General features: G+C 38.3%; 1 protein-coding gene across 1 annotated transcript; it reads left to right on the forward strand.

Moving 5' to 3' along the window:
• On the forward strand, positions 1–27980 carry LOC118540208 (large ribosomal subunit protein uL11). The gene is given in 7 exon segments (XM_078058796.1): positions 1–42; positions 18434–18486; positions 18906–19034; positions 27330–27440; positions 27443–27646; positions 27649–27689; positions 27691–27980. Coding segments are annotated over 5 exon segments (666 nt in total). The 5' UTR covers positions 1–42; positions 18434–18486; positions 18906–18964; the 3' UTR covers positions 27931–27980.

A 27980-nucleotide genomic window follows, 5' to 3' on the forward strand; every position in this document is an offset into this window, starting at 1 on the left:
AAATTCTGTCATCAGCTGAAAGAGCCATCAACTTTATCCAAAGTAAGTTTCTAAACCATCACATTTAAATAATATTTTTGTGGAAAATAAGAAAATCTTCTCTATCACAGAAGTTCTCTGGCTTTCGAAGGGGCAAAATTTAGTATCAATTTTGATAAAAGAAGTTTTATTTATTTGTTTATTTTTTAAAGAAAAAACAAACCTACGCTTGGAACATTTTGAAAAAGAGGACTTTATTCATGGCCTGGCTCATCTCAAAGATGTGGTAAACCATCTGAATGTGATAAATGTTTGCACTCAAGGTCCTGAAGTTACTGTTAACTGCTACTGAAAAAATCAAAGCTTTCTTGGCTAAATCGCCAATATGAATGAAAAAGGTAGAGGCCAATATCCTTGCAAATGTATGTTTTCCCCCCAGCTTCATTCAGATATAGTTTTAACATATAGCTTTGTGTAACTTTAAGGTGTACAGTGTGTTGATTTGATACACTTACATATTGCGATAGGATTCAACCCAGTGGTGGTTGTTAGCTAACTAGTAGGATGGCCTTAGCTAATGACTCCATTGTGTCACACATAATTGCCATTTCTTTTTTGTGGTGAGGACATTAAAGATCTACTCTCTTAGCAACTTTCAAGTAATGTAGTATAGGATTGTTACCTGTAATCACAATGCTGTGCATTACATTGCTAGAACTTGCTCATCTTCTAACTCTAAGTTTGTACTCTTTGACCAATATCCCCCTCTTTTCCCCCTTGCAAATGTTCAAGTGCTGTGGAAAAAGTTTTACCAGAATGGAATTGAAATACAAAATTCTGTGTCAATTTATTTGAAAGGAGAAATCCGTGATCATCTGGAAATTCCCCAGAAGTCTTTTGAAAGTCATTTCAATCTTGATGACATTAATGTTGAGTCCAGGAATCACACTATTTCATATTTAAAACATTTTTTTTTAATTTTATTTTATGTGGGCTCCACACCCAATGTGGGACTCAAACTCACAACCCCAAGATCAAGAGTCACATGCTTCACTGACTGAGCCAGCGAGATGCCCCCACAATACTTTATGTTTTATATATTTCTGGTATAAATCATTTCTAAAATGTCATAGAAGAGTTGAAGATGGGTTCATTTGTTTGAGGATAAAACACTTTCTATTGTAGTTAAAATTTAAAAAAATTTTTTTTAATTTGGAAATTATTTCAAACCCACAGAAAAAGTTGCAAAAATAAAAACAATACAAAGAACACCATTTCTCCCTTCCCCAGGTTCACATATTGTTAACATTTAATCCCATTTGCTTTTCCAGTTGCTGTATGCTCTTTCTCATTAACTGCCCCCTTCAGCCCCACCTCTTTCCCCACTTGCTGAACTGTTTTGGTTAAGTTACCTGCATCATGGCTTTAGAGCACTTAAAATTCTATTAGTGTTTATTTTCTAAGAATAGAGTTATTGTCTTACACAACCACAGTAACAGTTATCAACTTTGGTAAATTAACTCTGATACAATACTTTTATCTGCTTGATCACTCATATTCTAATTCTGCAGGCTTTCTTTGTCTTCCATGGCATTTATGTACATACATATGTATTATACAGTCCTCCCTCCTTTTTATGTGGAACATTCCTCATTTGGAGTTCGTTTGATAGTCTTAGATATTATGCAGTCTAGGCTGAAATACTGCATAGATGATATTGTGTCCTTCTTTGTAACATATCTGGAGTACAAAATGTCCATCTGTCTCTCAATGATAATTTTAAAATACATTACATTTTATTTTAAAATATTTTTCTTTATAATAGCTTTATTGTGGTGTCATTGACATCCAAAAAACTGCGCTTATTTAAAGTGTACAATTTGATAATATTTGGCATGTTCATGGCTGTGAAGCCATCACCAAAATCAAGACAGTGAACACATTCGTCAGGTCTAGAAGTTTCCATGTGACCCTTTATAATTTCTTCTGTAATGCTTCTCTCCTATCTCCGCCTCGCCTCCTAACATCTGCTGCTTTCTGGTACTTTTAGATCAGTATGCATTTCCTAGAAGTTTGTAAGATGAGATCATACAGCAAGTACTTTTTTTGGTTTGGCTTCTTTCAGTCAGCATATTTTTTGTGTGATTCATCCACATTATTGAGTCAATGGTTTATCCCTTTATATTGCCTGGTAGTATTTATCCAATCGACCTACCACAATTTATCCATTTGTTGATGGACATTTGAATTGATTCCAGACTTTGGCTATCACAAATAAAGCAGTTATGAACATTCATGTATAAATCTTTGTATGGACATACACTCTTTCCTCTTAAGAAATTGTCTAGGAGTGGAAAACTGGGTCAAATGGTAAATATAATTTTAACTCTAAGAAAATGCCAAACTATTCTCTGAAGTTGTACCATTTTACATACCCACCAAGAGTGCTCACTCACTAGCCCCTCCCCATCCTTGCCAACCCTTGCTTGGATCAGACTTTTTAATTTTAGCTTTTCTAATGAGTGAAGTGGTTTTAATTAGCATTTCCCTAATGAGTTCCAATCTTTTGCCCCTTTCATTAATATTTTCTCAGATTTATTGGCACATATTTGACATATAACATTGTGTATGTTTAAGTTGTTAATAATGCTCATTATTATTGTTTTAAAAATCTGTAGAATAAGTAGTTTTATTCCATATTTTTAAGGAAATAGTCCCTTTGCTTCTATTTTCTGGAAGAGATTGTAGAGAATCTGTATAATTTCTTCCTAAAGTTTTTGGTAGAATTCACCAGTGAACCTATAGAGAGTATGGGGGGGGTCTCTGTTTGGGGGGTTATTAACTATTGATTCAATATCTTTTTTTTTTTTTTTTAAAGATTTTATTTATTTATTCATGAGAGACAGAGAGAGAGAGACAGAGGCAGAGGGAGAAGCAGACTCCCCGCGGAGCAGGGAGCCCGATGTGGGACTCGATCCCAGCACCCTGGGATCACGACCTGAGCCGAAGGCAGACGCTTAACCGACTGAGCCACCCAGGCGTCCCTGATTCAATATCTTTAATAGATCTAGGCTAATGCAGATTATATCTTTCTTCTTGTGTAAGTTTTGGCAGATCATGTTTTTTAAGGAATTGGTCCTTTTCATTTAGGTTATCAAATTTGTAGGCATGGTGTTGCTCATAATATTCTTTTATTATCACTTACATGTTCATGGAATCAGGAATCCTGGCCTCCCTTTCATTTCTAATATTAGTAATTTGTCTTCTCTCTCTCTCCTCTCAGACACTCTGGTTAGAGCTTTATCAATTTTGTTGATTCTTTCAAAGAACCAGTGTTTAATTTTGTTGATTTTTTTCTATTGATTTTTAATTTGATTGATTTCTGTTCTAATTTGTATTATTTCTCTTCTGCTTACTTTGGTTTTATTTTCTCTTCTTTAGTTTCCTAAGGTGGAAGCTTAGATGACTGATTTTTAAATCTTCATTCTTTTCTAATATATGCATTCAATACTGCAATATTCAACATGCCTCTAAATACTGCTTTCTCTGCATCCTACAAATTTTGATAATATATTTTAATTTTCATTTAGTTCAAAATATTTTATTTTATTTTTTTTAAAGATTTCATTCATTTATTTGACAGAGAGAGACACAGCAAGAGAGGGAACACAAGCAGGGGGAGTGGGAGAGGGAGAAGCAGGCTCCCCGTGGAGCAGGGGGCCCGATGCGGGGCTCGATCCCAGGACCCTGGGATCATGCCCTGAGCTGAAGGCAGATGCTTAATGACTGAGCCACCCAGGTGCCCCAGTTCGAAATATTTTAAATTTCTCTTGAGACTTCTTCTTTGACCCATACGGAAGTTAGAAGTATGTTATTTAATCTGAGTATTTGGGGATTTTTTTTTCCTAGCTGTCTTTCTGTTATGATTTCTAATTTAATTCCATTGAGATCTGAGAGCATACACTGTATGACTTGTATTCATTTAAATATGTTAATGAAGTATTATGGCCCAGAATATGTCTATTTGGTGAATGGTTCATGCAAGCTTGAGAAGAATGTGTATTCTGTTGGATAAAATATTCTATAAATGTCAATTAGATCTAGTTGATTGATTGGTGCTATTCACTCAGCCATGTCCTTCTGAATTTCTGCCTACTGGATCATCCATTAATGATAAAGGGGTACCAAAATCTGCAGCGATAACAGTGGATTCATCTATTTATCCTTGCAGTTCCATCAGTTTTTGCCTCACATATTTTGGTGCTCTGTGGCAAGGCACATTCAGATTAAGGATTGTTATGTCTTCTTGGAGAATTGGCCCATTTAAAAGTCTATAATGCCCCTCTTTATTTCTATGATTATCACAGTGGTCGCCATGGGAGCCGAGCTCCGGGGTACCCTTAGTACAGCCACCTTGTGCTCCTCTTTGAGCATCTCCTAGTCTGGGGGAACGCCGGTGTGGGCAGCAGGGAAGGAGGACTGGGAATTGTGGCTCATGGAGCAGCTGTCTGTTATTACTATCTCTTAAAATCCTGCTTGGTGTTCTCTAATCTTCCTGGATATGTGATTTGGTGTTTCTAATTAATTTTGGAAAATTCTCAGTCATTACTTGCAATATTTCTTCCATTCCTTTATCTCTTTCTTTTCCTCTGGTATTCCTACTATGCATGTTACACCTTTCCTAATCACCCCACAGTCTGGGTTATTCTGTGCTATCTTTTTCATTTTTTTTCTTTTTGCATTTCAGTTTTGGAAGTTACTCTTGACATATCTTCCAAGCTCACTGATTATTCCTTGGCTGTGTAGCATTTAAATAATTACAACAATAAGGCAAAAGCCAGGTAGGCCTACATGAATGTGTGCTAAGGTCCTAGAATTACTGGTAAAGTGGGAAAAGTAATAACTGGCTATTTTTTGTAATAAGTTAAAGATGTAAGCAGTAATATCAAGGTAACAATTTAGAGAAGAGTTTAAATAAAAAGTACAGCAAATAAATACGTACAATAAAAATGAAATAATAAATATTTTTGAGAAATCCAAAAGAAGTCCAGGAAACAATTTTAAAAGAACCTAAAACAGATAGTTCAAATAGGAAAAAAATTAGGTGCTAAATATACTCTTCTATATACACCAGTAATTAAACATAAAAAGATTAGGTATTCTAATTAATAGTCCAAGGTTGTCAGATGGTATTTTCAAAAATCCAACCCTGTGCTATTTATGAGCTCTATAAAAACAAGAGTGAGGAGGGTTGAAAGTAAAAGACTAAAAAAAGTCATACCATGAAAACCCTAACTCAAAAAAAGAAAAATGGCATAGTTATACAAATATCAAAAAAGTATACTTTCAGGCAAGAAAGAAGAGAGACTTTTCATAATGAAAAAGAGGTTAACCTACCAGGAAGATATCATAATTCAAAGTGTTTGTGCACCTAATAACATGGCATCAGAATATAGAAACCAAAAGAATGGCAAGACTAATAAGGGAATTAGGTATTATTTCTCATCTCATTATGAGGTATCTCATTAGGGGAGATTTTATTACACCTTTCTCAATAGCTGATAGAACAAACATACAAAAAAATCAGTAAGGATATACCTTATCTGGGTAGTAAAACTTGAACTAGTTGACATATACGGAATAGTGCATCTAACAAAGGCAGAGTACCTATTCTTTTTAAGTGCATGTGGAATATTTACTAAAATTGGACAATAAATCAAGATGTAAAAATTCCAAAAGATTGAAATAATTCAGGATATATTCTTTGACCATTGTGGAATTAAGGAATGCATCAATCATAAAAATAAAACTAGAAAATTTCCCTACTGTTTGGAACAAAAAGAACCTTTAAATTACTGATGGATTAAAGAAGAAATCATAATGGAAATTAGAAATAATTTGAAGTGAGTGCTCATGAACATGTGACATTCATATTGTGGGAAGCAACTAAAACAGGGCTAAAAGGAAAGTTTATAGTCTTAAAATGGATATAGTAGTAAAGAAATAATGCAGAACATTAACTATATAAATATCTACCTCAAGGAGCTAGACAGAGGAGAGCATATCAAACCCGGCAAAAATGTTAAGAAAGGAAATAAAGAGAAGAGCAGAGGTAAATATTCAAAAGACAAAATCAACAAATCCTAAATGTGTTTCTTTGAAAATCACAGCTTGAATGAAGAAAAATGGAGAGAAAACAAAACAAGCATATCAGGAAGATGGGAAGGAGGAAGAGGCGGGCAAAATGGGTGAAGGGAAGCGGGAGGTACAGGCTTCCAGTCATAGAATGAACATAAGTTACGGGGATCAAGTGCACAGCAGGGGCTGCTCAGTGGTACCTAATAACGCTGGAGGGTGACAGGTGGTCACCGCTGCACCTGTGGCGAGCCTAGCATTACGTATAGACCTACCAGATCACTACACTGTACACCTGAAACTAATGTAACATTTGCGTGTCAGTTCTACTGCAACGAAAAGAAATGAATAATAAATTTTAAAAACAAGATTTTTAAAAAGGCAAATGCAAAAAAACAAAAAAAAGAAAAAGAAAAAGAAATAACAGGAATAAAGAGGTATATCACTACATTTCCAGCAGACATTTGAAAGATAATGAAGAGGATAGTGTAACCATCCATCTATACTGGCAAATTTAACAATTTCACAAAACACAACATTTTTGAAAAAAATTAACTTGTGAAAACTGTCAAAAGAAGAAATATTACTACTAATGAAATTGGATCCATAATTATAACTCTGTTGCTAAGGAAATCGTAGCCTCCGATGTCTTTACCGGTGACTTCTCTCAAACATCAAGGGGAAAAACCTCATGCAAATTCTTTCAGAGAACAAAATATCAGGAAGCACTCCCTAACTTAGTTTTATGGGTCCAGGATAACCTTGACATGATAAGGATGTTAGAAAATTTTTTTGAGACTGATCTCTCAAATGCTGATGCAAAAATTCCAAAACAAACCTTACCAAACTTAATTCAATAATACACAAAAAGGATAATCTACTTCGACCAGGTAGATTTACTTCAGGAACGCAGGGCACCTGGGTGGCTCAGTCATTAGGCGTCTGCCTTTGGCTCGGGTCATGATCCCAGGGTCCTGGGATTGAGCCCCGCATTGGGCTCCCTGTTCCGCAGGAAGCCTGCTTCTCCCTCTCCCACTCCCCCTGCTTGTGTTCCCTCTCTCGCTGTGTCTCTGTCAGATAAATAAATAAAATCTTTAAAAAAAAAAAAAAAAGATTTACTTCAGGAATGCAAGGGTTGTTTAACATTAGAGGAAGGAATCAATTTAATTCTCCACATTCGTGGACAAAGAAAAACAAAACTACGATGATAAAATTGAATATCAATTTATAATAAAATTATCATCAGATAACAGCAGAAGAGAACTTTTTAAATTAGATAAAGAGTGTCTATAAAAATCCACTTAATGGTGAATTATTAAATTAGTAGTCTTTCCAACAAACTGCTGGAACAACTGGATATCCATATGGGAAAAGATGTAACTTTTCCTTTACACTGTACAGAAATATTAACGTTAAATGGATCATATACTGATATGTACAAACTAAGATGATAAATCCACTAGAAGAAAACTTAGGAGAAAATATTCACAACATTCAGGTAGGTAAAGATTTCTATAACAGAACCTGGAAGCACAAATTACAGAAGAAAAAGAGTATAAATTTAACTTCATCAAAAGGTAAGTCTTCTGATTTTTAAAAATCACTACTAAGAAAATACAAAGGTCAGCCACAGTTGAGGAGAGAATATCTCCCATGTCTCATGAATATACCATTTCCTTTGATTAGTGAGGCCTTTGGGGCCCTGCCCACCTACCGAGTTATTGAGTCTGAGTTGACTCACTCCCATATGCGAATATCAGGCCAGAAAATACATCACAAGGCTCCCTTGGATCGGCCTTCAGTTTTCACAAGCACTCTGTAGCAGGTCAATAGCTGCTTTTCAAAAGGGCTAGAGCCATGTCAAGGAGGTGACAAATCCAAATCTCCAAAGAGTATCTCCCGGTAGATGTTGCTTCTTTGTTGCCAGAAGTTCCAACTGACAGTCATCGGTCACAGTGCCTGTAGCTCAAAGAGGCCATTAGTGTTGTGGGCTCAGAGGTGGAGAGTGGACCACAGCTAGGTGCACATCTTCCAACACAGCTGGGTTGTTTGGGCCCCACTGCAAGTTTTTCCCAAATCCTGCCATTTGAATCCAGGTGCTTTTTTTTTCCCCTATGGGAAAAAAGACCAGATTGTTTAACACACACACACACACACACACACACACACACACACACTTGCAAGGAGATTGCTGCTCTCTGGTCAGGAGTGTGGTGCACGCAGGGAGCAAGAGAAGCTAGTCTGCAGGGTATGGCTGGAGCAGTGGGAGGCTTTTCCCTCTTTGGCACCTTGTCTCACTATTAGTAGGTGCCTCCCTCACTCCTACATAACTCCCAGTCTCTGGGGCTCTCTCCCTTTGTCCCCACACGTGCTAATATATTCATTACCTATTGCCCCATAGCCAATTTCCCAAACCTTAGGGGCTTAGAACAACAAAATGTATGATTTCAAGGTTTTTGGTTAGGAATCGGTGTGGCTTAGCTGGGTCCTTGGCTTCGGAGTCTTTCACAAACATAATGAAGGTGTTGGCCGGGCTGTAGTCATCTGTGGCTCGACTTGGGGAGGATCCACTTTCAAGCTCGCTCACATAGAGGCTGACGGATTGACAACCAAGCCTGGTTGTTGGCTTCAGATGAGAACCACACACCTTGATTTTAGCCTGGTGAGACCCTGAGCAGAGAACCAGTCACATTGCGCCCACACTTCGGACCTACAGAAACTGTGAGATCATAAATCTGTGCTGTTTTAAGCCACTGTGTGAATGGTAATTTGTTATGCAACAATAGAAAAGTAATACCAACAGCTAGGAGAAGGGGGGTTTCCTTACTTCCCTCCACTTGGGGTGAGAGCACCTGCTAATGGACCCCAAGATGTCTTCTCTTTCTCTTAACCCAATCCCGTGGGAACCCCTGTCCTTCATCTTCCAGAAAGCCATGTCCCTGTCACTATCTCATCCTCATCTCCCAGACTGTCAAGAACAGTGAAGGGTCTGGGGTTTTACCCTACTTGCAAGCTAACAAGCTGGCTTGTCCTTGTTTTAGAGATGCTGGTAGGAGAAACAAAACTCTTGGGTCAGAGACAAAGGACTTTATTTATTTTTTGAAGTTAAAGATAGTATTTTTATTTTTTCTAATACAACTTCCAGTTTTAGTCCATGTGCAGATGTAAAAGGTTACAGTTTTATACTATGATCATAGAAGTGGGATTTTTATAGTCTACATGTTTACTTAATTTTTTACTGCGGCTTTTCCCCCCTATATTCCTGGGAGCAAGATGTTGAGACAAAGGACTTTATTCTCATGGTGAAAGCAGAAGCCAGAGCGCCATTTTGCACAGGTTCCCTGAGTCCCACAGGGCAGTGTAGTTGAGAGCCAGGTAGATGCTACTCACCGTGGGTTTGCGTCACAGCTGGGGAACACTGAGCTTGAGGAATCAACCACTTATCTACTAAGTAGAAGCAAGCCTGCTCTTTGTCCTGGGGGAGATGTTAGCGCATCCTTCAACATTTTTCTCTGTGAACACAACCCTGAGCGATAGCCTGAGAAAAGCATGGTCAAGGCCTTGCATCTTGATATACCCAAAAAGAAGACCCTTGTGATGCTCAGGGTCCATGGTGCACCATCTCTACTAACCAAAGTTAAAGAATATAAGCATAAATAGTGAAATATTGACCTAAGAAAAGTACAAAGTGGAAAAGGTAGAAATTTTAAAATCTAAAAGAAATGAGATTTATAGATTTTAAAAGGTTATAATTTTTTTAAAAGATTTTATTTATTTATTTGACAGAGAGAGACACAGCAAGAGAGGGAACACAAGCAGGGGGCAGTGGGAGAGGGAGAAGCAGGCTCCCCACAAAGCAGGAAGCCCGATGCGGGGCTCGATCCCAGGACACTGGGATCATGACCTGAGCCGAAGGCAAATGCTTAACGACTGAGCCACCCAGGTGCCCCAAAATGTTATAAGTTTTTAAATAAACAAAAAGATTCAATAAACAGATAAGAGAAGCTCCTAAAAAAAGAAAACCAAGGAAAAAGAACAGAATACTAAAAATTTATAATCATAATAAAACACTTTTCTGAAACGACTTTAAAAGACTTGAAACTTCACACTGGAACAGCACACTGTGTCGCTGATGCTAGCAACTTAAAAGGCTCAACATCAAGACATATTCTTGTAAAATTACCAAACTTAAAAAAAAGGAAAAAAAAATACCCTCTGAGCTTTTAGGCCAATGTCCATAACTTACAAGGGACAGAAAATTGGTTAATCATTAGACGTTTGTGAAGGAAGTAATATGTTTATGGTATGTTAGGGAAGAAAATGTGAACCAAGGATTCTGTACTTAGCAAAATTCACTTCCAAGTGCAAAAAACATACAGTGTTTGAACATACAGGAATTTCAGAATTATTTTTCCCGTAAGCCATTTCTAAAGAATCCATTGAGAAAAAATGCTTTGAATAAAGGAAATGACTAGAGAGACCTCAACATATGAATTACTGGTGGAGTTTCAGTGTAAACCTGGTAGTAGAACAAAGACTCAGTAAAAATTAAAAGCCAGAGAGGCTAGCATGTAATGGCTCTAGGATAGAATGCAGATATAATACAATCATTTAAAAAAAAAAAAGTGATGATTTTTGAGAAGTGGAGAACATATGCAAAATTTTAAAACTATTTTAGTAACCATAGTTGGTGGTGGTAGTATTAACATTGTTATGTTTAGACCGTTGTGTGTGTAATGTGGGATAAAGCAAACAATTGATTATGGGATATTCTAACTCTATTCAATTCTAATTTTATTCTATTTTATATATTCCAATATTATAATTCATATAGATATAATTTTATGTTATGCATGTTATATATAATTCTAATTTTGTTCTATGTCCTTGGGAACCAGAATTTTCAGTGTGAAACAAGAGAGATATACTTATAAAATAAAAGAAGTTGAGTAAAAGCTTTGTTGTCCTGTATTTGAATTGAAAATATCAGGTGGTACTCACAAGGTATTTGACATCTATTTATCTATTTATTCCCTGAAAAATTTTAGGAATAATGACCAATTCAGAGGTAAGAAGATTCTGGTCCTGAAATAGCATTTCTGACTACAAAAGAACAGAATTTCTTGAATTTCAAGTCAGGGGCAAGCAATGTACAAGATGACTGGAACATCTTTTCATACCATAGAATAGGATGATTATCAAACAGCTCAAGGGTTAAATAGAGGCAACTTCAAATGGCTCCCATAAAGATGTGATAATTTGAGCTTTAGTAATGATAAGAAATGTAGTATATTGAAACTGATAAAATATGTTTGAATTCATGAGTTCAAAATGATATTAGAAAAAATTGGTTACTTTTGGAGGGTAATCAAGAGCCATAGAATGGGGGCACCTGAGTGGCTCAGTCATTAAGCATCTGCCTTCAACTCAGGTCATGATCCCAGGGTCCTGGGATCGAGCCCCACACTGGGCTCCCTCTCCGCGGGAAGCCTGCTTCTCCCTCTCCCACTCCGCCTGCTTGTGTTCCCTCTCTCGCTGTGTCTCTCTCTGTCAAATAAATAAATAAAATCTTAAAAAAAAAAAAGAGCCATAAAATGGAACCACCGGATAACCAAATAGTAGATGAGGAAAGTGTCTCTTTATAAAATTATTCCTGCTAACAACTGAAAATAAGTTGGGAGATTAAGTATCACCATTTTGGAATGCAGACTGGTGCAGCTACTGGGAAAAACAGTATGGAAATTCCTCAAAATGTTAAAAATACAACTATCATATGATCCAGCAATTGCACTACTAGATATTTACCCAAAGGATACAAAAATAGTAATTGAAGGGATACAGGCACCCCGATGTTTATGGCTGCATTGTCTACAATAGTCAAATTACGGACAGAGCCCAAATGTCCATCAACTTATGAAGAGATATAAAGATGTGGTATCGATATACAAAGAGAATATTATTCACCCATCAAAAAGAATGAAATCTTGCCATTTGCAATGACATGGATGGAACTAGAGAGTATTATGCTAAGCAAAATAAGTCAGTCAGAAAAAAGACAAATACCATATGATTTCAATCATATGTGGAATTTAATAAACAAAACAAATGAACATGATGTGGGGGAGAGGGGATGAGAGGGAAACCAAGAAACAGACTCTTAGCTATAGAGAACAAACTGATGGTTACCAGAGGAGAGGGCACTTGTGATGTGCACCAGGTGATGTACGTAAGTGTTGAATCACTAAATTCTACACCTGAAACTGATATTACACTGTAGATCAGCCAACTGGAATTTAAATAAAAACTTCAAAAAAAATAAATATCACCATTTTGAAAATCTGATGAATTATGGATCTAAATAATAAGCATAAATGTCTGCTAACATCACAAAGAGAGAGAAGCCCAGACATACTCTGTCCCTTGATTAAACAGCAACACATCACCTATTGTCTTTCCAAAGGGATCGAATCTGAGTCTTATCAAGCCTGTGGATCTGGTTTTGAACTTCTAAAAATGTGGGGACATAAGAACGTGTTTAACTGAACCATGAGTTTGCTGTCATCAGAATATGGCTGTGGGAAACTCTACAGATCAAACAGTTCTTGATTTTTCAATAGGTAAATTTCAAGTACCTATAATTTAAAAGTCTCCAAAGCATACTAAATTAAAAAAAAAAAACAACTGGGTGAGATTAAGCTATAGTTTCCTAAGATGCATATTTGGGTGATAAAATCATAAAGAAACAGAAAAAAGTGATTCCTACAAAATTCAGAATAGTGGATACTTCGGGAATGAAGGAAAGGGCTGGGACTGGGATGGGCAACATGGAGAGGCTTCCGGGGGTACTGGCAAAGTTCTATTTCTTAACCCGGATGATGAAGCGGTATGCAGAGTTTCAGTTTATGGGATGACTTCAGTGAGATTGCATCATCACCATTGACCAGGAGTTGAAGAGGAGATCATTGTTTTTTAGTTAATTATTATTAGAGGGACAGAAATGCCCCAAATCCAGATAGTAATATGACATTCATCAGTATCTATGACTGGCAGTGCTGGCTTAAAGTTTTTTTATTCCTTTACTAAATTCAGTTAAAAATGGGCTGGTATTCAGTATTGCAAATATACAGAATAGTGGCCAGAGAAGTAATTTAAAAGCTGATGGTGTTGAGAAAGTACTGTCCTTGAACTATAATAGCAAGCTTTTCAAATCAATCTCTATTTTTATGTAATAGTCTCATAATGATTTTTTGATAAAATTTCAGCCTTATCCTCATTTCCTAGATCATTTTATGATGGTTAAATTCAGCTTCAGCTGAATAGGATGTTGCTCATTTAACCTAAAAGGTATATTTGATGTGTTACTAAAATTCACTTCAAAAAAACCTTCTTCATTCTTTTTTTCTACCTGCATAATATTCCATTGTGTGGATGTATCATAATTTATTTAGCTATTCCCAACTGGTCCATAGACTTTCTCTTCTTTCTTCCCCCAGCTTCATTGTTTGTTATATGTAACAAACAAAATTATATATATTGAAAATGTACAATGTGATAATTTGCTATCCATAAACATTGTGAAATGATCACATAATCAGGTTAATTAGCATATCCATCACCTCACATAATCACCTTTGTATGTGTGTGCACACGTGTGCATGTATATATATGTGGTGAGAATGCTTAAGATCTACTATTGCTAACAATCATCATGATGCTGTACAATATTAGATCCCCAGAACATCATCTTATACCCAAAAGCTTGTACCCTTGGACCAACATCCTCATTTCTCCCACCCTGAGCCCCTCATAACCACCATTCTGTTTTCTATTTCTATAAGTTTGACTTTTTTTTTTAGATTTCACATGTAAATGAGATCAGTATAAATTGTTTTCAATCTTGCAATTATCAAGCTATAAAGAACTAGGTGTATTCACCTTTTCACAGATGTGCAAGGCTAACTCCACAGAATGACTTGGGTAAGATCACTAGATCTTTATAATTTTGATAACCACTGTCTAATTTTCCTCCTTACTGATGTATTCACTTTCCCTCCAATAGCAATGTCTGAGAGTGTGGCTTTATTCCAACCTCACCAGTTTGGGGGTGTTATCAGATTCTGATGATTGCCAATCTGTAATGTCAAAATAGTATCTGAGTTTAGTTTCAGTTCACCTTTCTCAAATTATGAGTAAGGCTCAGCACATTTTATATGCTTAAGAACTATTTTTATTTGTTTTTCTGTGAGCTAATGTTATCATTAACCATCTACCTTCCTTCTTGAATTGTTAATATTTTTCTAATCAATTTTTAGGATTTCGTTGTATCATAGGAAGAGTTAGTCCTCAGTCTGCATTATGAGTTGCAAATATTTTGTAACTGGTTGCTTATCTGTTATTTGGACTTTGCTTACGATTTAGTGGTTGGTTCCCCACCCCACCCACGGCTTCAGAAGTTTTTTTTTAAATGTAGCCAAACATATACAGTTTTTTATGGTTGTATATTTTGAGCCATATCTTGAAAGGCATCCCCCCCCAAGACTATAAAAACTCCTCTCCTGTTATCTTTGACACATTAGTGTTTATATCTTTACCCCATCTAGGTGGTCAAAGGGCCCTAGATATTGAAACTGGTTTTCATTTATTTTCTTTGTAAATCTGCACAAGTAGCACAACACTTCACTTTGAAATGTAAAAATACTTGCCACCTACAAGCATTTTGGGATCCTAGCTGGAACTTAGAGCCTCACTTTTACCTCCTTATTATAGTTTTAAAAAAATCAATCTGATAAACCTGGTTGCTCTGTAAGAATGGACTAGAAGGATACAAGAGTGCATGTGGGAAGATCATTAGTCATTTGTTCCACAAATATTTCAGGGGTGTTTCCTATGTTCCAAGTCTCCGGATGCTGGGGATCCAGTGGTAAATAAAACCAAGTCCTTGCTTTGTTCTAGTCAAGGAATCAAACAAGTGACCAAATAGTTACATAAGGTCAGGTAGTGAGAATTACAATTAAAAAGTAAAGCAGGGAAAAGGATGGAGAAGGGATGTTGACATTTTCTAAAGATTTATCAGGACTGAGGGCACCTGGGTGGCTCAGTCAGTTAAGCATCTGCCTTCAGCTCACGTTTTGATCTCAGGGTCCTGGGATCAAGCCCCACGTCAGGCTCCCTGCTCAGTGGGGAGTCTGCTTCTCCCTCTCCCTCAGCCTCTCCCCCTGCTTGTGCATGCTCTCTCTCAAATAAATACATACATACATACATGAATAAATAAAATATTTTAAAAAGAGAGAGAGAGATTTACCAGGACTGAGAGGGTGACATTTGAGTGAGCAAGGGGATTGTGGCAAGAAATAAGAGAGAGGGAGTGGCCTTTGCTCAGATTGGGGAAGATTTTGCAGGCTGTGGGAGCAGCTTTGGATTTTCTTCAAAGTGTGATGAAAAATCATTGGAGGGTTTTGAGCAGGAGTGCGGCATTTATGTATGATCTGTAAAAGGGCTCTCTGACTCCCTTATAGAGAACTGACTATAATAGGGCAAGAGTAGAAGTCGGCAGTCCAAAAAAATAAGGTTGTTGCTTGGACCAGGCAAGAGATGAAGACAGATTGGATTATAGTAGTGGCAGTGGACAGAGAAAAATAAACCCACGTGAGAAGTTAGTAGGTAGAATGGATAAGACTTGCTATTAGATTCTCTTTGAGGATGAGGCACAGGGATCTATAAAGAATTATTCCCAGGTTTATCGAGACTCTTAAACACTGAAGTAGGAGCAGGTTTAGTGAATTGGAAGGATTACGATTTCATTTTGAGACAGTCTGAAATTATGGTATTTGTGAGCCTTCTGAAGTGGAAGGGTTATTTGTAGACGGGAGTCTGGAACTCAGAATAGGGGTCTGAGACAGTTGTAAAATTGCATGTCATCAGCATATGGAGCATAGCCTAAGCTATAAGAATGGACCCAATTCTCACCCAATCTCAGTGAGTCAGAACTCAACTTGTTCCTCGCTCCTCACTTACCCAAGGCAAATTAGACAGCTAGTTCTGAATCTGACTTTGTGTCTTCAAAGTCCATTCTAGAAGAGATGGTTACTAACTTCCCATCTTTTCGAACACCCAAAAGCCAAATGTCAGCCTTATTGAAAGTTAACCCTTGATATGATGCTCCTGGTACCACCCTCACAGCCAGGCTCTTGCCCCTTGAATGCCAAAACCACAGTTATAGCCACTACCCTATGCCTTTCCTAGCCAGATGTCCTTTCCTGTATATGACTCCTTATGATGCAAGTTTCTGAGGCCTACCCTAGTGAAAGGGCCCATGCTGCTTCTGAAATTGTAAGCACTGCACAGGGAGTTAGTGCTTGATGGTTTCTAGGGCCTTAACAGATATGCGCTTCTTTTTTTCACAGACTTTAATATAATCCTAATACTGATCCTATGAGAGATGACAGTTAGTCTCAACATCAGTAACTCACCCGAAGACACATTGTTGGCAAACAGCAGAGTCAGGATTCGAGCCTATATGTGTCACAAACTTAAGTTTGGGATTAAGGGAGGTGTCCTTTCCAGAATTCAGTATTGGTGCAGAGGAGTGGGTACTTTCCTATCTTTCCCCACTCTAGGAAAAATGGCTCTTTTCACTGACATCTTGCAATTGCACAGTAGTGAGCAAGAAATTTCATCCTATAAGCGAGGAGTCTCAGCAGCAAGACCAGTGCAGTGTCCCCTTGAACCCCTCCCTTCACCCATACGCCATCACATCCACCAAGCGGTGTCTCTCTGGGTGTGAGTTTCTGGCTCACTCATGTCTCTGCAGCCACATGACCCACTCTCTTCAAAGTGTGACAGGCTGTTTGACATCTCTGTACTTTTGACATTTCTATTCCTTTGGGTGCCTGTCCCTACTCACCTTTTCTAGCTAACACATTGCTAGCCCTCGAAGTCCTGCTCACCCCCCCTTCTTCATGGAAACCTTCCCTGGTCATGCAGTCAAATTTGAATGTCCCTCATCTAGATGTCCACAGCCAACTGTGCTTGATGTCCTTTTGATCTCCTTAACTAGACTTTAACCTCTGTGAGGCCACTGATTCGTGTCCTGGTTGCTTGGCATCTTCTCTTCCTGTGATATTGGCATTTGGTATATGCTTAGAAATTATTTAATTAGAATATCAATAAAAAAATCAATTAGTTGACAACACCTGAGGACAAACTAGAAAATTTTACCTTTCCTCACCTTTTTCCTGAAGTTTCCCTTTCCTCCACCACAAAAGGGGTACTCCAATGGTCCCCCCACATCCAGACTACACCTGGAGTCTGAGCTTAGTTCCTGGTGCCTCAGTCTCTGTGAGACAAAGACAAATCTGAAATTATTCTGAGGAGAGTGACCAGGTTAGTGAAGAGAGATAAAAAGAACTAGATGTCCAAATCCTGTCTTGAAATACCTGAAAGATTAAAATGTAGGAGAGAAATTTGATTCTACTTGCAAAGCACAAGGCTTAGAAATTATATACATGTATATTACATATTATAGTGGAGTATGGTATATATTATATTTTAGATTATAATATAGATTATTATGTTATATGTAACAATATATAAAATAATAACATGATAAATACAATAATATATAACATAAAATATAACAATATTATGTTACATAGTATAATATATTCTATATAATTCTATATTATAGTATAGATTATATAATTTGTACCATTGATCTTATCATTCAGGAGAATTTTTAAATAGATGCCTTGCGGGGCGGGGTGGGCACCTGGGTGGCTCAATTGGTTAAGTGTCTACCTTCAGCTCAGGTCATGATCTCAGGGTCCTGGGATCGAGCCCACATTGGGCTCCCTGCTCAGCGGGGCGTCTGCTTCTCCCTCTCCCACCACTCCTCCCCTCTGCTCGTGCTCTCTCTCTCTCTCAAATAAATAAATAAATAATCTAAAAAAATTACATGCCTTCGGGGTAGTGAGACAAGTTGGTGGCTTAGTTCTGGGAACATTGAGGTACTGTCTGCCCCTGAAATTTTATGATTATATGATTTGGATGAATAGCCCAAGGACAGATCACTGGTGGAGATCAACCAGCACTTTCCACAGAAAACTGTACATGACAAGAGTTCCAGGATGTTTGTTGTGTTTCTGCTGGGCATAATCTTTCTGGTCTGCTCAAGTAAGGGTAAGTCCTAGAGGTAGAGGGAGAGCTGGTTGTTGATTAAGAGATGGGCTGGGGAAGGGGGAATTTCCACAGTTGGTTTTTCGGCCTTTGGCAGATGTGTGTGAGATTATGACAAAGAAGACTTTTCTTTTTTTTCCCCCAGGTGAAATGAAGGAACATCTGAGAGGTACAACTATGTCTAGTCTACAGTCCTCGGTAAACAGGTCATTTGTGACATGTTGAAGACAAAACCTCTCAATCTTCAGAGAGGGCTATAATCCATTCTTACTCTACAATCCTAGGAGTTTTATCTCCTCGCAAACTAATTTAGTCCATTTTTTGGAAGAAGGAAGCTGAACTCTCTTTCTTTGCTTCCTTTTCTGCATTACTGGATGATATCGTCAGGTTAAATAATGGGTCCATAGATAAATTTCATAGGAACTCTGATCTTTTGAGATCAGATACAACAATTGATTCATGTCTGTATAAGTTGTTGTTCAAAAGATTATCAAAGAAGTCAATGGCCAAAGAAAGATTAGGAACCCCTAGGCAACAGTAAGTTCCTGTAGAGAAACCCACAGGCCTGGAGAATCTTCAGACTCCATCCTTTAAACACCTCTTTCTGTGTCTGGCAGAGACTACAAAGGCATGCTATAAATGTGAAAAATATCATCTTGGGTTATGCTATGACATCATGAAGACCTGTACCCTAAAGTACCAACAGTCCTGTGCTGTTGAGAATCTTTACTTCCTTACAAGAAAAGGTAATGTGCAGTAGAGAGTGGCCAAGAAATAACCACGTGTGCATGAATGAGTGGGTGGGTAAAGATGGGGTGGTCCTGAGGAGGGGATGGCAAAGATGGACTTTTCCTTAAGACAATATTGGGTAAAGGAAAGGTTGATGTCTCTTATCAGTGGGGAAATACAATCCATTCTCTGAGTAGACTCAGCCTTGTAGTTCATTTGGGCTTAGCAAAAGGTTAGTGAAGCTCTGAGGAGAGGTCATTCCTGGGAACATGATAGGAGGAAATGGAGTCATTACACTTGTGTTCTCTCTCTTTCATCTCCTCAGGGCGGAGTATGTATTATTATTCCAAACTGTCATGTATGACCAATTGTGAGGACATCAACTTCTTGAGTTTTGAAAAAAGAACAGAGCTCATATGTTGCAAACATAATAACTATTGCAACCTCCCTGAGGGAGTCTAGTTCTGCATCTTTCTTGGATTGGCTCATTCTTCAACTCACCATCCCCTTTATCTCTTCCCCCAAACCTGTACTTTGATCTCCTCTTCCAACCAATGGTAGAGAGTGAGAAAGCCAGCTGGTGAAAGTCACAAGGAGAGAGAGTGGAGGGTAACTGAGTTTCATTAATGATGGAGGACTAGACTAGACTGAAGTTTTGCAAATCCCTGTTGCTCACATCTGGCAGTTTTGATTTCCTTATGATAGAAATAGGGTTGCCACAAATAGGGTTGGATTTGGAACTGGTTATTTATTATCTCCTATATGGTAATGCAAAGAATTGGGTCAAAATAATCCCAAACTTGCACTGAGAACTCTGTGACCATGCTTTATGTTCATCTATATCCACTCCTCTGGTTGGAGTTGAGATTCTCTTTAGATTAGCCCTGACATCTCCTGGTGCTCTCCTTTTACCCATGGGTTATGGAGATAAAAGAGGAATAATGCTGGCTTCCCAATTTGTTGGCAACATGAGCCATATCTTTCTTTGGTAGAGCTCTTGGAGGAAGGGAATTTCAGGCAGAAAGAACCTGGACAGGCATAGGGATGAGGCATCAAGAAAATTGTAGGGGACTTTCAGTTTGTGGAAACTAAGATTTGAGAGACAATTTGGTGTGGGTAAAATTGGCTTGAATTATCAGGCCCCTGGCTGGCCAGGTGGCCATCCAGCTGCAGATTGAATTAGGTGATTTAATTGGGAATGGAAACCTTGTGCAAAGATGGCCAGTACTCCTTATAAGAATGAAGGAGCAGGGGAAGAATGAAGGGGAAAATGTGAATAATAAAGCAGATGGCATGGTAGTTGAAGATAATAGAATGAACAGAGATGCCATGGGTAGTGTTATAGTTAGAAAGTATCCCCTATAAGATGAAGTTATGAGTCAACAGAGGGTGTAAGAGAGCAGAAGTTAGTAGTGGTGGGAAGAGAAGCCAGCAGACACTGAGTGAAGTAAATAGGTAGAGATAAATGGAGTAGCACTGATGGTGGACTGTGGCCAAGGTGGTGAAGCTTCCTTGGGTACAGAATAACTCTGGCATTTCTCTCCTTCTGAGGCACACTGAAGTTCCTGGTCCTGGATTTCCGTGAGCTTTTCCCTCCCTCATTAGGCCACATAAAATTTTTAACAGTAAACCAACCACCCCTCTACTTGAGTAATTTGGTGCGCTCTGTCTGCGTCTGAGAATATGATCCTTTCTGAGGAATTCTCAATTGGGATTTTATGGAGCCAGGATGAAGAAAGACACGAAGACAACCTTTTGAAAATGGACAAGCAGATTGGAAAAGCCAATGTAACATGGATATTTTGAGTTAGGGAAACAACATGTTTTTATTCCTAGTTGTGTATGGGCTCACTCACCCATTGAATCATTGGGGATGGGAGACATCAGTCTAGGGGAAAAAAGAGAGAGAGATCATTGTTTTCATTGGGTCTCAAAACAGACTTTAAAAATATTTATGAACCAATGTTTGGACAAAGCTTGGCTTTGTTGAACGAAAAGAGGGTTCTAGTTATAAAATCTTTCCTCGATGGTCCAAGAGTAAATGTTGGCATTCTCAACATCAGAGCACTGAATTTTTTTTTTTTTTTTTTTTTTTTTATGTAGTGAATGATCTTCATTTGGTTTTGGTACCCAGCCCAAATCCTCCTAGCTGATCAGTGCTTCTGCCATCCAGCTGCATTGAGGGTTGGCTCATGGCATCTCATAGCTATTTACTACTCTGCAGATTTGCCCTCTGCCAAATGGGAGCTGCCTTGCCCAGATGCTAAGCTCCCAACGTGAGCAAAGACCTCAGCCAATAAACAGCTGACTCCTTGCATCAAGATGGGACTAAGTCTGTGGTGCATTTTGTGTTTCAGAGCTTTTCCATGAGATTTGGCTAAAGCCCATCTCCAGCTGAGACCACGTTCTCGTTAACATTTTCTCCCTGACCTCTTTTGCTTCCGTTCCATCCCCCCGCTCAGACTGTAAGCTGAGAAGACAAATGTTTTCCCCCATCGCTAGGAATGGAGCTCTAAAACAAGATGAAGTTAGGTTAGAAAATGAAGTTACATTTTGACACCTAGGAGTGACAGTGTGTACGGGTGTGTAAATGCACTCCTCCTCGTGAATGAGGAGAATCTTTTTTATTGGGTTTCCTTACTGCCTAGATAAAAGTGCTCTAAGCTTGGAGATTTTCTTTTGGCTCACCCATCTTGGGATTTTCTTCTTAGTTCCATTTTCCAACTTGAACAAATGAACACAATAAGACCTAGGTGAAAATTTCTTTATCCACATGATATGACCCCCAAGTATCACTCCTCTGATACACACATGCTCTTCTTCCATATCTGCACATAGTGATGCAGGAGAATTTTCTTCACGTATCTTTTTTTTTTTTTAAGATTTTATTTATTTGACAGAGACACAGCGAGAGAGGGAACACAAGCAGGGGGAGTGGGAGAGGGAGAAGCAAGCTTCCTGCTGAGCAGGGAGCCCGATGTGGGACTCGATCCCAGGACCCTAGGATCATGACCTGAGCCGAAGGCAGACACTTAACGACTGAGCCACCCAGGCGCCCCTTCACATATCTTTTAAAAGGTGGTAATTTGACTACTAATCTAAGTGTTAGCTTAGAGTTGACTGATAAATAATTCATACAACCTTACATATTAGACCAAAATAAATTTCACATGTATTAAAGATTTAAACATAATAAACAAAAAACCTTACGTTTAAATACTGTCATGACTATTATTGTTTGACTTCTTGGAGTGTGCTAGACACATGTTAAGTACTTTTCATGTATGATCTCATTTAATCTTCACATCTCCCTATGAGGTAGCTATTATTGTAAGACAATTTAATAGAGGAGAAACCTGAAGAACAGATTGGTTTCCCAGATTCTAACTGGATAAGTTGACAAGTCTGGACAAGTCTAGTAATTTGACAAGTGTCACATGGTTTTCCAGTTATTATTGCTGAATAAAAATATTATTGTATTGACTGGTACTATGGTCACAGTTCAGAAAGTAGAGTGGGGATAACTTGTCTCTGCTCCATGATGTCTGGGACCTCAACTGGCAAGACTCAGAGTGTGGAGGTGATTCAAGAACTGGAGACTGGAATCATATTGAGGTGTCTTCACTCATATGTCTTTATAGTTGATGCTGGTATAAGTTGTGACGTCACCGGGGGCTGGTGGTCAGAACACTTCCATATGGACCCTTCATGTTTCGTGGGCCTCTTCACAGCATGGAGCCTCCAGACTTCTTAAACAGAAGCTTAGGGCTCTAAAGGCAAGTATGTATTCTAACAAAGTGGAAATTGCATCACATTTTATGGGCTAGCTCTGGAAATCATGCATCATTACTTCCGATACAGTCTATTGCTTACAAGTGAGTCACAAGCCTGGCCAAGTTCCACTTTTTGATTGGAGCATAGCAAAGTTATAGAAGAGCATGTGGTATGGGAGAAATTGTTGCAGCCATCTTTGGAAAATACAGTTTGTTACAACTAGTTAATGGCACAGCTGGTATTGGATCCAATATCTACACAATCCCAAAGTGCTCTCTTATTCTAAGCTCACTATTATATTAAAAATATTTATAAATATTCATATAATCTAGTGATAGAGAAGCTTTTCTAATCATAACATCAATCACAAAATAGGACAAGTTTGATAGATTTGACCACATACAGAAGTGTGTGTATGGGTGGGTTTGGGTGTGTATGTATGCATGCACATACATCAAAGGGCCAATCAGGAACAACTGGCAACGTCAAGAGCCCATAATTCCTTAAATTGACATGGTGAAGCTTTATCAATCATGTGTGTGTGTGTGTGTGTGTGTGTGTATGTGAGTCACAATATATATAAATACAGAATGGATATATATAAATGGAATATTATTCAGCCATAAAAAAGAATGAAACCTTGCCATTTACAACAACATGGATGGAACCTGAGGGCATTATGCTAAGTGAAATAAGTCAGAGAGAAAGACAAATACCACATGATCTCACATATGTGTGGAATCTAAAATCAAAACAAAGAAAACCCACACAAACAACAAAACAAGCTCATAGATGCCGAGAACAAGAAAACAGATTGGTGGTTGCCAGAGGTAGAGGGTAGGGGATGGATGAAATGGGTGAAGGGAATCAAAAGCTACAAACTTCCAGTTACAAAATGAGTAACTCACGGAGATCTAATGTACAGGATGGTGACTGCAGTTAATGATACTGTTTTGCATATTTGAAAGTTGCTAAGAGAGTAAATCTTAAAGGTTCTCATTACAAGAAAAAAATTGTGTATGTGGTGATGGATATTAATTAGACTTATTGTGATCATTTCACAATATATACAAATATCGAATCATGATGTTTTACACCTGAAACTAGTATAATTTTGTATGTCAATTATACCTCAATTAAAAACAAATCACAAGAAAATAATTTTAATTTGGGGGGAAAGAATGAGACAAGATAAAAAAAAATACACGTGAGGAAACAAGCTTCATGGCAGTGTTGGTAATAAAAGTCAAAAAGTAGAAACAATCAGGATTGCCTAAATCAAATATGATACATCCATATGCTGAAATACCATGCATCCTTAGAAGTGATATAATATCAATAAAAATTTTGTTTTGTTTTGTTTTTTAATTTGAGAGAGAGAGAGAGAGAGCACAGGGGGAGAGTGAGAGGGAGAAGTTGACTCCCTGCCGAGCAGAGAGCCCAATGCAGGGCTTGATCCCAGGACCCGGAGATCATGACCTGAGCCAAAGGCAGACGCTTAACTGACTGAGCCCCCAGGTGCCCCTCAATACAAATTTATTGATTTGAAAACATGTTAGAATATGTTCAGTAAAAAAAAAAAGTTTTAAAATAGTTTAATCCCATTTTCATTTAAAATCTATTATCTACCTACCTCTCTCTCAATCAACTTTTTTTATTCATCAAATTTTAATAGTGGAAAATTGCACATTTTTAATGCATTATCTACTTAATGTAATGTAGTTTTAAGCATTGAGTGATACACTTTTCTGACATAAGTTTATTTTCTTTTCCTATGGAAGTAAAGCCGTGGAGAAAGTTTCAGAGAATCAATATAAAAAGACCTTGGAGCAACCCAGATGTTGGAATTAACAGACAAGGAATTTAAATTCCTATGATATTCTCAAGAACTTATAGCAGAAGAGAGACATGAATGAACAGTAGGGAATCTCAACAGAGGGGTGAAAAATATAATAAGGAACCATTTGACCAAAAATCTCCTATAATAGTAATAATGATAGGTACTTTACATTTTTATCCTTCCTTCTTTTTCCTTTTTCTTTTCTTTTCTTTTTTTAAATGGGCTGTGTGCCCCCCTGCTCATACCAATTCTAGAGGGGATAGAAACAGGAGGGCAACAGGTGCAGGAAGAAGCAACGTGCTCAGGAGCTGGTCCATCTGAACACACAGGCAGACTCCCTGGGAGCCCTCCCAGGGTTCTGACACTTCAGGGCAGTCTGTGTGTGTCTTGCCCCCCAAAATAGAACCTTGATTTTTATTTTTAAAATTAAATAAAGGATATAAATAATTTAAATAGGAATACACTATATTATTCAGTGAATCAGAGACATCAAAGTAGAAGATTGTTTAGCTTTCTTTTCAGTTATGATACTGCTGGCAATCTGCTAGGCTCAGTAAAAACAGATAATAAAATCATCACTCATGTTGCATGCATAGCAAAGGTACCGATGAAAGACCAGTCAATAATACAAAACCCTGGAACTACCAAAATTTTCCCTCAGTTCCATTTATCATTGTATGGGTATGTATAAAGCCAACTCACACCAACTTCAGTATCATTTTTATTGCTCTAAGAACCAGATAATAATTTAAAATATTTTGAGCACTTTCCAAGTGCTTAGCAATGTACATACATCTCATCTCAACCTTCTAAAACACAGATAGGTATTTTCATCGTCTTTACTACCCAGATGCAGAAACTGAGTCTTACAGATATAGAAGTTTTCTTTCTTTCTTTCTTTCTTTTTTTTTTTTTTTTTAAGATTTTACTTATTTATTTGAAAGAGAGAGAGAACACAAGTGGGAGGGAGGGGCAGAGGGAGAGGGAGAAGCAGACTCCCCACTTAGCAGGGAACCTGATGCGGGGCTCAATCCCAGGACCCCAGGATCATGACCTGAGCTAAAGGCAGATGCTTAACCCACTGAGCCACCCAGGTGGCCCCAGATATTGAAGTTTTCTAAGGAAAAAAAACAATTTGCAAAGGCAGTGCCAGAATGCATTCAGTATCTGTCTGACCTAGATTCCCTGTTATTAACAATTCCACTAAATTGCCCAGTAACCCAGAAAATTAGATATTCATTCTTGAACTGATTTTTTGGGAAGCATGAATATAGCTCTTATAAGAGACAACTACTTTGATTTGCCAGACAAGGAATATGTGAAATGTTCTTGACAAACTACTGAGGTTAAAGTAACGTTTCTTCGGTATTGATCAGAAGCAATCATGATAAACAGATCAATAGCTGGATTATGTAGTTTCCTTTCACTTGACAAATATTTTATAAAGTGGGAATTTAATAGTGAGTTATAACTTATGAGAATATAGCATTGCAAAAAAAATATTATTTCACAGGACTCAAAACCTACAAGTTATATATGAATTATTTTCCTTTTGAAATTTTGGAGCAACAAATGGCAAATTAACACATAGCATGTTCAATGAATGCTCTTGAATTTTATGGCAGATTCTCTTTTTTTTTTTTTTTAAAGATTTTTTATTTATTTATTTGACAGAGAGAGAGAGAGCGAGAGAGGGAACACAAGCAGGGGGAGTGGGAGAGGGAGAAGCAGGCTTCCCGCGGAGCAGGGAGCCCGATGCGGGGCTCGATCTCAGGACCCTGGGATCATGACCTGAGCCGAAGGCAGACGCTTAACGACTGAGCCACCCAGGCGCCCCTGGCAGATTCTCTTTGTTTTGAAGATTTTATTTACTTATTTATTTGAGAGCGAGAGAGCAGAGCAAGAGAGAGAGCACGAGCTGGGGGTGGGGGTGAGGGCAGAGGGAGAGGGAGAAGCAGACTCCCCTCTGAGCAGGGAGTCCAATGTGGGGCTTGATTCCAGGACCCTGTCATCATGACCTGAGCCGAAGGCAGATGCTTAACCGACTGAGCCACCCAGGCATCCCAAGTTTTATGGAAAATTCTCTTTGCCAAACTCTAGTCAGTGGTGTGGACATTAAACAAGATAGAGACAAGCAAATATCAAATTTGACTATTTGGGTTTTTTTTAAGATTTTATTTATTTATTTGACAGAGACACAGTGAGAGAGGGAACACAAGCAAGGGGAGTGGGAGAGGGAGAAGCAGGCTTCCCGCGGAGCAAGGAGCCCGATGTGGGGCTCGATCCCAGGACCCTGAGATCATGACCTGAGCTGAAAGCAGACACTTAATGACTGAGCCACTCAGGTGCCCCAAAATTTGACTATTTGTAATAGACAATTTTAAAAACAAGAATTTCATTGTTCTAGATTTTACAAGTCAGTCTCATCTCCACATATTAAATAATAAAGATTCTTATAACCAACCCTACCTATGTTAGTAAATTATGGAATTAGATTTTACTGAGAGGTTAGGAAGAAATTATTAGAAAAACAGACTGATATATTCTAAATATTAATGAGGATTGTTTCCAAAAAATACTTATTGAGTACTTGAATAAAACCAGGCACTAGAACTCACAGGAAATCAGAGTTACATTGTAACTGAAAGATAATCCAGTTTAATTACCTACCTGTGCAACCTATTTCATGTTTTTACAGATCTATTATTTAAGACTTCATGTTTACTTTTGGCTTTCGGCTCGGGGAGGCAAAGGTGCAACTTTCTTCGGTCGTCCCGAATCCGGGTTCATCCGACACCAGCCACCTCTGCTGGTTCGACCCCAACGAGAGCAAAGTCGTGTACCTGAGGTGCACCGGTGGCGAAGTCGGTGCCACGTCTGCCCTGGCCCCGAAGATCGGCCCGCTGGCTCTGTCTCCAAAAAAGGTTGGTGATGACATTGCCAAGGCAACCGGTGATTGGAAGGGTCTAAGGATTACGGTGAAACTGACCATTCAGAACAGACAGGCGCAGATTGAAGGGTACCTTCTGCCTCTGCCCTGATTATCAAAGCCCTCAAGGGAACCACCAAGAGACAGAAAGAAGCAGAAAAACATTAAGCACAGTGGAAATACCACTTTTGATGAGATTGTCAATATTGCCCGACAGATGCAACACCGATATTTAGCCAGAGAACTCTCTGGAACCATTAAAGAAATCCTGGGGACTGCCCAGTCTGTGGGCTGCAATGTTGATGGCCACCACCCTCATGACATCATAGATGACATCAACAGTGGTGCGGTGGAATGCCCAGCTAGCTAACTACAAAGGAAAATGTTTCAATAAAGGATCATTTGACAACCAAAAAAAAA

Source organism: Halichoerus grypus, chromosome 11 (assembly GCF_964656455.1).
Source record: "Halichoerus grypus chromosome 11, mHalGry1.hap1.1, whole genome shotgun sequence".
NCBI classification, from domain to species: domain Eukaryota; kingdom Metazoa; phylum Chordata; class Mammalia; order Carnivora; family Phocidae; genus Halichoerus; species Halichoerus grypus.